The sequence below is a fragment of the Amphiprion ocellaris genome, chromosome 6, assembly GCF_022539595.1.
Source record: "Amphiprion ocellaris isolate individual 3 ecotype Okinawa chromosome 6, ASM2253959v1, whole genome shotgun sequence".
NCBI lineage: Eukaryota > Metazoa > Chordata > Actinopteri > Pomacentridae > Amphiprion > Amphiprion ocellaris.
Window position 1 is genome coordinate 22,277,251 of NC_072771.1, and position 12,326 is coordinate 22,289,576.

The 12,326-nt window shown below is 39.2% G+C and overlaps 1 protein-coding gene across 1 annotated transcript in view; it reads left to right on the top strand.

Moving 5' to 3' along the window:
* Window positions 1-11,236, top strand: part of si:dkey-40c11.2 (drebrin-like protein A) — a 32,406-nt gene extending 21,170 nt beyond the window's left edge. Inside the window, exons 5-16 of the mRNA XM_023261075.3 lie at window positions 4,924-5,067; window positions 5,364-5,441; window positions 5,592-5,743; window positions 5,905-5,959; window positions 6,500-6,574; window positions 6,726-6,834; window positions 6,963-7,487; window positions 8,256-8,705; window positions 8,825-8,923; window positions 9,040-9,173; window positions 9,948-9,999; window positions 10,114-11,236. Of these exons, the coding sequence (XP_023116843.2) occupies window positions 4,924-5,067; window positions 5,364-5,441; window positions 5,592-5,743; window positions 5,905-5,959; window positions 6,500-6,574; window positions 6,726-6,834; window positions 6,963-7,487; window positions 8,256-8,705; window positions 8,825-8,923; window positions 9,040-9,173; window positions 9,948-9,999; window positions 10,114-10,250 (2,010 nt within the window). The 3' untranslated portion in view covers window positions 10,251-11,236. The remainder of the gene's footprint in view (window positions 1-4,923; window positions 5,068-5,363; window positions 5,442-5,591; window positions 5,744-5,904; window positions 5,960-6,499; window positions 6,575-6,725; window positions 6,835-6,962; window positions 7,488-8,255; window positions 8,706-8,824; window positions 8,924-9,039; window positions 9,174-9,947; window positions 10,000-10,113) is intronic.
* The last annotated feature ends 1,090 nt before the right edge of the window (window positions 11,237-12,326 follow it).

The window sequence follows — 12,326 nt, forward strand, 5'->3', positions numbered from 1 at the left end:
ATTCTTTTCATGTATTTTTCTGACTCCTAGTTCCTAGTATGTACAACATATGAGCAATGGTGTCCGCTAGCCTATGATGTGAGCTGCATCTTCTCCTCTCCATCTTTACCCGCCAAACTGTGTTTATTTAGTGTTTCAGGCTAAGTAGGGGCAGTTTAACTGCCCCCTGGGTTTACTAGTTTCCATATAAAGGCATCACCCAGTCAACTGCAGAAGCATCTGTGGAATGTTTGTTTTTTGTCTCTTTTTTTTTTTTTACACAGCGAATGTCGAGTCTGGGGTTTTGTGAGCAACTGTCTGAAAACCCACTAACCCCTCTGTGTGTGTGACTAGTCTTGGATGTGTATTTTCATGTGGGATTTCAAAATTGTAGAGAAATGATTACTTGGTGGACAAATGTCTCCCCTTCTGTGAATTGTGGGAGAAATGTGACCTCTAACCTTTGCAAATACACACACACAGACACACACACAGGCACACACACATACAGACACACACATTGCCAGCTGGACCTGTGTCACGACAATACCAATAAACTGAGCTCACTACTGTAACTGCTGACCTGTTCAATGGAAAATGGAGCAGAAGCAGTTTCTTTTAAGACCAAGAAGGTGTTTCAAATGCTGATTTATCAGTTAAAAGGGATTCAGACTTAAAGAGAACATACTGTGTCCTTGTACAATGGATGTCATAACCACGCATATGGATTCCATTTGGAGAAACATTCTGACTTAAAGACTGTGGCGATGAGACATAAGAGTGGAATCACATGTTTTATTCATTCTACGCTTGCCAGCAGACGTGACATTTTTCACACTCTGTTAAAGCCATGTAATCACCTTTAATCACTGTTCCCGCTTGTCTCGAGTGCATTGCTCATGAGCAAAATTGCTCCTTTATAACATCATACAAAAAGAAGAATAAAAAACAATTAGAAAGAAAGTCTTCAGTAGCCTTGAGTTGTGGGATTTCACAGGCATCATATACTGTGAAATTTAATAAGAATTCCAATCAATGCTAGTGTTTGTTGTGAAAAATAGTTAAACTATAGCAAGCACCAAAAACTATCTGAATCTGTTGCAGCCTACATACTTTGATTTGGTACCACGGACATTAAAACTGAGTGTCACCATGATTTCACAAATAAATCAATTAGCTTTTTTTTAATCAGAAAATAATCTATAATCTATATATTGGTGGTTTGAGCTGTTGATTGGACAAAACCATGAATCCAACTACACCTTGGTATGCAGGAATTTGTGACTGAGGACAGTTTTTTTCACATTTCACTGACTAAATGATTCACAAATCAATTGAAAAAAACTTGACAAAACTTGAAGTCATGATGTAAAAATCATTTCTTGCAACCATTATTCTCTATATTGTTCTACCATTAATGTTATGCTTAAGAGTGAGTGAGTGCTTTCTAAAGTTCTCATTTAACATTTAGAGTCTTTCTCTCTTTTTTTTATCAAGGTAAAGTTGTGAATATCTCTTTACATTGAGAGAAAGGATATGCAAACTTCTTCCACCAGTGCAGCACATTTTAAATGAAGTCAAAGACAATCCATTCATGAAAATACATAAACTATCCGTTTTAAGGTCACCTTCTCATTTTCGTACCTTTTCAATTTAAACAGTATGTGACAGTCTTGTCTCAGGGGTCTTAGAGCAGTTGTTGGAATATAGACAGATATTATCCGTATCACCCACAATGCTGCCTGCTGAATGTTTTCATTTAGTGGAGCATAAACACATGCTGTAGCCTTAAACCACTCTGATTAGTAGCTAAACTCCTATTTGACCCTGTGCTGTCATGGAAAAGTAAACTTCTGAGCTAACCTTCATACATACACTGACTGATGATAATGTCCGGGGGCTCAGTCTCTTGTTTCCTTTGAACCTTGGCCTTCATTGCCTTGAGTGCAGTTAGAATTTCCCTTAGCTTGTTTGTTTGTTGTTGTTGGTTGTTTGTTTTCTTCCTCCATTCTTTCCTTCTCCTTTTCCCCCCAACTTTGTTTCTGTTTTCCTGGCATGCTATGCTGCATGTCCCAGCTGGCAGTGACGGGGGTTTTGTCGAGGCGAGTCTGCGGCTGCCGAGTTGGGTGTGTTGCAAACTAAACTCCAGTGTGGTGTTGAGTTATGAAAACTAAATTATGAATAAGATGCAGGTGTTTGTATCATTCTACATTTCCACTGCAATGTTACCAGGTTGAAGTTATGCAAGATGGGATTTGTGTTTGATATTAATATTGGGATTAGATGAGAATATGATAAACAAAGAGATATAAAATTGAAAATAAAAGTGTTGACTCTTTTCTAACTTCAGATTTCATAAAATGCACTTTTAATTCATCAGGCATGTTATGAACATACCCTTATTTGGCCACATGAAGGTTGGGTACAAGGCCAAATGTTTCTTTAGGTGGAACAGGGGATTGGGATTGCAAGAAAAAAAGTCCTTTCGAAAAAGCAACATGTTCCGGTCAAGACACTAAACCCTGAGGCTCTTTAGATCATACATCTGTCATCTTGCACACTTGAGAAGAGAAGCTTTAGGTTCATGTCAACTATCATAACTCACTGTGGCTCCTTCTGTCTTTTTTCAAGTGAAGAGCTCTCATTTCAACATCAAATGCCATAACATTTTAGGAGCACTGTTAATGCAACAATTCTATTAACAATTAATTTGATAACCTTTCTGTTCAAGACTATCAAATTTAAAGCAAACATTTTCCAATCATTTTACTAACAGTGCAGCACAATCAAAATTTGGGAATTCTACATACTAATAATGATATTTATCGTAAATAACCCATCAGTCAGTGGGGACAAACTTGAACTGTGGAAGCTTGGGTTTCGCCACATTCACCTTCTGCCTCTTACTCCTTACAACTCGTGAGTAGGAGAGAGATTATGAAGCAGTTTGGTTCCACAGCAGAGCGACAGTTTCTGTGGGGCTGAACCCAATTATAGCTAAAAAGTCTCTCAACCTGTCACATCACCTTGGGCTCCTTTTCCTCCCAGACAGGTTATACACTAACACCCATAGTGAGTTTTCACTGCCGAGGTCATCAGTGCCACAAATCCCGAAAAGACTGTTTCACATCCCACTTGGTCACTGTGCTGAGATTTTCCTATGACATTATCCTGGCCATGACACTTTCCTCTAAATAGAGCGGTTTACTATCGAAGCAGCTCATACAGGAAGGTTTTGGGATTGAGTAGGAAGACGACGATCCTGTTTTATTAGAGTATATTATAATCTGTGAGGCTTTCTTATTGTCACTTGATGTCATTCCATTTATAGCAAATCAAATGCCATGGGCTTCAAACAGGGTGAAAGTAGAAGGAAATGAAACAAATGAGAGACTGGAATGAAGGTAGAGGCTATGTTCAATGTCAGACACATGAGCTACATCAATAAAGATTAAAAAAAGGTTATGTTTTGACATATAAACACAATGACTCCAAGCCATGTTACATTATGAAAAAGAATTAGAGGTGATTTGCATGAAATTTGCAGAGAATAATATATAGACTGTTTTTTTCCCTAAGAGCAATCTGTTGTGTTACCTGTTTTATGTGTCAGTCCCCTAGAGTCACCTGCATACAGCTGTCTGAACTTTGTGTGCTTAATTATATTTGCCCTGCTTCTATATGATCTAGCACACGGCACTGTGAGCACATTCACTGGGATTGTGAGTGATATCGTGACTAACCATGGCAGCTTCTGTAGATATAATGAATTACAGTGCAAAAGAATACAGGATTCTGTCAGTAAATGGGCAAACATAGTGATTTTTTTGCACTTGCACTTTTCAGAGTTGAACGGTGCACTATGGAGAGCTGTAGGCCGTGGTTTGTTTCCAAGATTTTTCCTAACGTTGCTGGCAACAGCGCGCCCTGCTTGTCTGTTCTCCGCTCCAACTCAGTGTGCAGTTGGCAGTGACAGCCAGAGTGATATGGATTATACACCATACTGACATGTATTATAGGGCACGCTGAATGCTCTGTGCAGTGTCTGTGCCAGTGTTGTCACTCAGATAAAGCTGTGGTTTCCTGTTGAAGGTTGACAGACCTGGCCCTCCATTAACAAGCCTGGAATTGCTCTCCATGGAAATTATTCTGAGGTCCTGGCCGCATACAAATGTCTGTATACATACAGAGACATAAGTTCAGGCCATGTTTAACACCTATATGTTCCAGCAGTGGAACACTTGTACTTTGGTCTTTAGAATCTGTCACAAGTCATTTTTGTCATATATCTCATTTTCCACTAGGCTTGAACTCCAGGTACTGAGCAATTGTTGCATGTTAACCCTTCAACCCCCATTGTGCTTCTCAAAAAAAAAAAGACTGCTAGAACTCTTTAAAGCATCTTTCACTTTGGGTTACACTGTTTAAATTGTGAGGTTTCATGCTTACAGTGACGCATATTTTTTTCAATTTTGTGCAGAATGGGCTGATTTCCATTCATAATGCAGTGGCAAAATTGTCATTTGGTTAGTGTGAAAGGGTTAAAGAGGGTCTTTTTCTCTGCCTTTTTGGAGACACACAGGCTTTTCACACCCTTTTCTCACTTTCTGCAGCCCCTACATTTCATTTTCCCCTTCTGTTATCCACAACCATCCAAACCATTGCATTCTTGTCTTCACACTAAAGCCTTTGCTGTTTTTGTTCTCTCACAATCCAACTAAAGCAGTTGCACAACTGTTTGGCTCCAAGTTGCATCTCCAAGTCAGACCAAGGGAAAACCACCAGAGGGACTGTGTGTTCCTGTGTATGGATTTCGTTGTGTGTGCGTCTGTGTGGTTGTGTGTGTATGAGAGGCTACAGTACTGCATGCAAGAGTGGATTAAATTCACATCTGTCTTACGCTATTTGCCATCTCTTTTTCATTCCTTGCCCTCCATGTTTCAGGAAGCGCATGCTTTCATTAATGCAGAGAAGGTGGAGGATGTGACAGAGGAGAAGATAAGAGCTGAGCTCAGCAAGGCACAAGCCCAGACTCCTACACAGTGGGTGAGAAGGAGCTCGAGGTCTGCGGACAAGGAGGAAATAGTGGTGAGTCACAAGCAATGCCTCGTCTGTCCATCAGATGGAGACAGAGACTTTCAAACAGGCTATGATTTTACCACATGTTAAGTTTGAAACTCAGTTTTTCACACTACTGAGTTCTATGTTTTTACACGCTTTTTTGCTTCCACTTTATTTAATATAGTTCTGATAAGTATAATTTGAAAAATAACATAAAACTACCTGTTTTTCTTTGCATAAATGGAAAATTTAAGAATTTGTGCTATTGTAATCTGTGTCATTGTATTCACTAGTCCATTTCCTTTGTTTCTTTTTTGTTATAGGGTACCAACTACAGAAAAACTAATGCCGCAATGGAGATGAGACTAATAAACAGAGACTCCTTCTGGGCACGTGCAGAGGTATGTCAGAATGTCCTTAATTTCATTGAGTGCCTTCGTTTAGTGACTGTCCTTCTGAAAATGGACAACAAATAAAGAAAACAAATATTTGTGTTAAAAATTAAACCAAAACTACAGTATGGTCTCATATTGTTACCCTTTGTTTGTTAGCGTGAAGAGGAAGAAAGGAAAGAAGAGGACAGGAGAAGAGCAGCAGAAGAGAGACGGCGCCTTGAAAGAGAAAGAATTCTGAAGGAACGAAGGGACGCAGAGGAGAGAGACAGAAAAATGAACGAGAAACTACAGATGATTGAAGAGCAGAGGTTAGAATAAATGTTTTTCTTGATGATGGTGCACTTTAGGGGTTCAAGTTTGTAGTAACTGGAAGAACCAAGTGTATTCAAGTATACTGTATATATAATGTATTTTGCATAATATTTTTTGGAGGACAATGATATATTTTTTTAAATTACCTGTCTTGCAGAAGAAAACAGGCAGAGCAAGAAGAAGAGCTGCGCAAAAAGGAGAAAATGAGATGGGTGAGTAGAAAGATGTTGCAAAAAATTAGATTTTTTTTTCCAAGATCGGAAAAAAAAATGGTAAACCTATGACTGAATGTTTATCACATACTCTGAATGGTTGCTAGGCATCTACATTGATTGAAACTGCAAAACATGACACTTTTCCTCTTGACTTGTTGAAATATGACGTGTTTTCAAATGTTACCTAATATACCAGATGCTATTATAAATGAGAGTAAGAAAATTTTCAGTGGAGGATTCGGAGTGTTCACAGTATGTTTGTATTTGTGAGAGGTGAAGGTAATGGTGATTTCACTTGTGAGTTAGCAGAGGTTTTGCAGACATTAGGGAAGAATAACAGAAAATCTAAAAATGTACTCGATTATTCCTTTGTGTCAGCAGTTAGAGTGGGCACTGCTGATCATTAATTTTAAGTGTTGCACCTTTTACTTTTTCACCTTCTTCAGCTTTGTCCCATTTAAATAAAGACACTGAAAGCATTAAAGTTTTTGTGTAGAGTATCTTAATGTGACTGCTGCTGTGTTTCTGCACTGACAGGAGCAGCAGCAGAGGGAGCACGAGGAAGACATGAGGGCTCGTCTTAGAAGGAGTGAGTCCATAGAGAAGGCAGCAGTAAGTTATTCTTATACTAATACAAACATGAATGGGGCAAAAATTTTTCTCCAGAATGTGGGATTTTATGTGAAGTCTCCCCCCTAAAAACTCAGCTTGAACTGCTTAATCATTTCAATTTCTTGGTTATTGTTAACTACTTGACCTGTAGGAGGCAGCAGCATTAGTATCTCAGCGCTCCATGAACCCCAGAGAGTTCTTCAGGCAGCTGTCATCATCATCATCACAAAGTCCCACTAGCCCTGGATCCTCCCGCACTGGTATGAACTGGAGCAAAGAGTGATGCTCCTGTCCAGACATGCCCATGGAAACACATGGATCAGCTTTGGACTGCAGTGGATTTGTTTTCAAACTGCTAACAAACTCTTTTCTCTCTCTCTCTCTCCAGGCAAACCATTCAGACGATACCAGCGCAGCCTGACAGATACAGCTTTCATCTTCTCCAAAGCAGAAGAGAGCACAGCCTCCTCCCCCCGTAGTTCTCCCCTGGTCTCCCCCTTCTCCCGGGCTCCCCCCTCTCCCATTTACCGTGCCATGTCTCCCCCCATAAGCTCTGATTTCTGCGCCGTTACCTCTCCACAAAGGCCCAGAGCCCCCATGTCACCACCCACATCGCCTCTTCGTCCTGCCCCTCCAATTTCATCTCTCCCCATCCTTCCACACACCAACAACCAAGCCCAGGTTGAGCCCAGACCTTCGTCACCCACAGAACCTTCGGCACCTCCAGCCTCACCTACTCTTTTAGCTTCTTTCTCCCCCAGTTTAGAAAAAAACAGCCCCCCTCAGTCACATTCGGACGCCCTGCTTGCCTCAATTCCAAATATCCAAACACAGCCAGAGGATACAAGTTTTTACTTCGAGGCAGCACAGGCTCCAACAGCTCCTCTTCCCGAAAGTCCACAAACAAACACAGGTAGGATTCAACAGAATAGAAAGAATTTTATTGAGCTTTGATCAAACAATGTCTTGTTGAAGTTATGTGCAGACAAAAACATCAAGAACATATGTAGTATTAAGCCTTGATTATACTCCCTCACTGAAGCACACGAGCAGCTGCAAACACCTTCACAGGTGTAGCTGTTTTACAGTACTTTATATTGGGCTTTGGAGTCTGCTTGAAAGACTCCAAAAGAATAACCATATGAGCACTAAGCATGTACGCTATTGCCCTTCTCTTGGACATTAGTGGATCCTTGCATACTTGTGGACATGGAAAGTATAACACTGGCCTTAATGTTCACCACTCAAAGTGATGAGGCAATATGAAGCGGAGCATATTAGTCAGCAAATTACTCTGCTTATTACTTGTTTGTTTGTCATTGTTTTTGATCATATGACATTAAATATGGGTTGTGTGAAAACTGGTGTTCTGGTCCAAAGTGGCTTAGATCTTTTTGCCAGAAACTTCTCCATGTGCTCCAAACTGTGTAAAGCAGGCCAGGGACTATGAGTCAATGGCTTGTGTTATATGAAAATGACAGCCCCAGTCACAATTAAATACTCCTGAAGTAACCACATATTCTTAGTCATGCAAAGCTTAGCTGTAATTTGCACCCTGAGAATCTGCTTTTGCATCCTTTAAAGTTCTTCTTCATGGACACTTTAATAATATGTGCGTTTATAAAGTAAACAGTTGTGTTTGGTGCATTTATAATTATGAGTGTAATTCTCTGACCCACAGACCTCAACACAGCCAGTCATGTGCACACTGAGCTGGTCTCAGACATTGGCTACAAAGTCCAGGCTGTCCTGGTGGAGGAGGACGAGGAAGAAGATGAGGAGGAACATGAGGAAGATAGACCTGAGACACAACCAAAGCCTTGTGCTGTGACCACAGAACTTGCCAAGATGGAGGCAGAGGAGGAAGAAGAAGAAGAGGAAAAGGAGGGGGAGAAAGAAGAGCAGAAAGTGCAGGAAAAGAAGGAGGAAGAGAAGGAGAAAGAGGAGAAGGAAGAGAAGGTAGTGGAGGTAGAAGAATTAAAAGAGGAAATTGAGTTGGTATCAGTGGAGGAACCAGTGGATGAAGTGGAGGTGAAAGAAGATGGAGAGAAGAATAACCAATCAGAAGACAGTCAGCACCCCGCTGAGCTTGAAGAGCTTTCAGAGACAGAGGAAGAGACAGCAGTCACAGGTAGCCTTCATATTCTTGTATCCTGTTACATGGACAGAAAACATGTTTATGTGCTGCGTCTTTCTAAAATATGATATCTAATATACTGTCATTAACATTTTTTCATTCCATGATTTCAGATGTTGAGCTCATTTGTCAAGAAATCAAACAAGAGACTGTAATCCTGTCAGCCAATGGGATCACGAATGGAGACGTCACAGAGAAACAGAATGGCATAGGTTCGGCAACAAATCTGTTTAAACACCATTATACAATGTAAAGTCATTCAGTGATACTAGGATAATACATTTGTCCTTGGACTATGATAAATACTTTTCACACTGGTCTTCCTCAGTGGAGTCTTTGAGTCCAGCTGACACAGAATTCGACACATCAGAGACAACTGTGTGCTACAATCTTCATGACACTGCAGAGGAGGATGAACTCATTGACTACAAGCAACAGGAGATCTCAGAAAATGGACAAGAGGTGATTTATCTACAAACACATATTGTACCTGTGCAGGGTCTTGCACAAAACCCATTAGTCCAAGAATGGAAACAACAAATATTTTCCTAATCAAAAACATTCTATTACTTAGGGTCATCAAACATGCCTTACACATGTAGAAGGGGCAAAATATATCCTGTTAGCTTCATCAAAACAAAAAATGGAATGACGAACTAAAAGGTGTTTGAATTATGTTTCTATCTTAAAGGAACTCAATGTGAAGTCTACACACAAAAAAAGGGTTCAGTAATATTCTAAACCATTTGAGTACTGCAGGTTTTCAGAAATGTTACTCAAACTGGGGTATGTAGTACATTTGTTAGGAACAGTTTCCAGTGGTGAATTAGTCGAAAGTCTGTTCACAAGTTTCTACAGTGGCAGGATAATGTATGAAGAATTTAAAATAATCTATAATTCCTATGTTCATAGAAAAGAACTTGAAAGATGTAGTTCTCATTCATCTTTTTAATAGTTTTCTGACAACAAATGATGTCTATGGCACATGTATCATTCTTTGGCTACACAGGCAATACTTGTTAGTTAGATTAATTCACTTCTTTTTTGTGGCTTTTTATGAGACTCATTGACAATAAAGAAAAAGGAAAAGAAAAAAAACTTTAAAATAAACTGAAGTTCACATTAGAAAGTTTTTATGAAAGTTGTTTTTCCTTTATTTCTACCTTGTGAATTTTAGCCAAAGAGGAAATGTGTTTCATGATTATAGCCTCTCTCTGACTCCACTTTCCTCACCAGGTTTTAGCTGAGCAACAAATGTGCGTCCGAGCTCTGTATGACTACCAAGCAGGTAAGCTGCCATTTAGAGGATAATGGCCACGCACGTTCACGTAAAGTGCCTCAATTTACACTAATTACACCATGATTACTGGGCCTTCACCATGTTATCTTGCGGTTCCCACAGAGGACGAATCTGAGATCTCCTTTGAACCTGGTGACATCATCACGGATGTGGAGACGGTGGACAAAGCCTGGTGGAGAGGGTGGAGCAAAGATGGCCGTCAAGGCTTATTCCCTGCCAATTATGTGGAGACCATATAGGCAGGCGGAGACACACCAGCACACACACATACACAGCGACACACACTCAGGGACACCATCTCCCCTCACGTTTATGCATGTTTTTACCTTAATCCTCCCACTGGAACTTTGTACTCTGTTTTGTAGGAAGAATAAAGAAAAATGTGACTCCTTGTTTTGTAGACAGCATAAGGAAAGCGTGTGAATCTCTATTTTGATGTTTTTTTGAGGAAAACAACATTCTCCCAAGTTTGTAGAAATTACCCAGCCTCATTTTCTTGGATAAAATAGCGAAGACCTTTTTCCTGGACCCAAAATAACTTATTTTCTTTTGAGATACAGTAGAAATGTTGGAGGGAGAGATCAGATCGCAATGACAAATGATCACAAACTTGTTTTCTTCTGAGAAACACAAATAGATTTTTATAGTGTATAGTCTTCCTTTTGATCCACACATATAACAAGCATTCCATTCTGCTCACCATTATCCATATATCAGACATCGTCTTATAATCATCTTCCTGTATTTCCTGAGTTATTTTGTATTGCTGTGTTTGTTACTGACAGTCTCAGAGCACAGTTTAATTACCCAAACCAGAACAGAAGTGTAGCAAATGATGAAAAAAAAAACGAGGAAAATGGTGTTGTGTTTGACACCTGTATAAGTCTGTATTTTGGATGGGTTGTATTTTGTTCATATGGTGATGTCCTTCCATATGTGTTTTGATTATGTCTTATCTTATTTTCCTCTTAGATATTAACAAAATAATGCATTATGTCAACACACAGAAAATATGAAAACATCTTCCAATTTTAATCTTTTATAATATCATAATACTCTACATTGTATATAAGAATGTATAAAAAACCCTGTCAAGATTGTCTCTTTTTCTATTCTTGCCTTGTTTGTTTGTGTTGTACGCTTGTTTCATGGTGTCTGTTTTTTTGTATTTACTCTGAACTTACAAATATATAGCATCTATAAAATTAAACTGCTTTTAAATGTTTGTCTCCTGCTTTATTCTTACAATTTTCAACATACAGAATCTATAATGGCTAATATCATTATTGTTAGCAGATTCAGTACACAGTTGATATTATTTCATAGTATTTCTAATATTCTATCATGACCCGTGTGGAGTCCTGTGCTTGTTTTAAATATGAAGAAAAACATAGTTTCCTTCCTTTTAAGGGAAACAGACAAATCAAAAATAACAACTAATGTCCCCTCAGGCATTTGGCAGGAGTTCAAAAATTGTTTTATGTTGTAAAAAAAAACCCCAGCAACAATAATAACTAGTTCTATTTTTAAATGAAGCAGTTGAAAAATAATAAATAAATAAAATACACATACCCTGGTAGCCAACAGGTAGCATTGCAACAGATGCAGAAAAAACTTGACTGTTAAACTTATAACAATGAAATCTCAGAGAGTAGATAGCTCACATCTGATTCAAGCTACTGTCAGATGACACATTCATCTCTAAATAGCTCGTGAATTCCCTGAGGAGAGCGGAGCATCATGAGATTTACAGCAAAACTTCAGATTTTATCGGTGGAGTATGCAGTGGTGGGTTATTTTAATAATCAAGTTTCTCATGAGTAAACAGGATTTCAGTAATGCTATATATTGTTCTTCTTGTGCTTAACTTACATGCACCGATTCTGAAAGACACTAAGAAAAAAGTAGTTGGAGCAGTGCTATATTTGCACCTATAGGTGGAGACATTGCCTTTTCCAGTTTGCCAGTGACAACCTTATTGAGAGAGCTCAGTGGAATGAACAGATTCCTCAGGACAAAAGGCAAAATATTTTGACAGGCAGAGAGGAGGCTGATTGTTGCACACATTTTAAAAGCGGGATATCCTGACATTTCCAAAGCTAAAAATTGCTAATTCTTCTACACCTTAAACAGGATTTTCCCCCCAGGGTAATAGTGATTGATTGAATATGACATTAATATTTCTTAACCATACACCTTTAATATTTATGTGGGGCTAGGTTACGCTCTTGTAGTGCCAGTTCAGTAACCGTGTTTGGCAGATGTGCCTCTGTTCTGAAATAGAGAGGTAATGTTTGACATGGGTCTCATCCTGC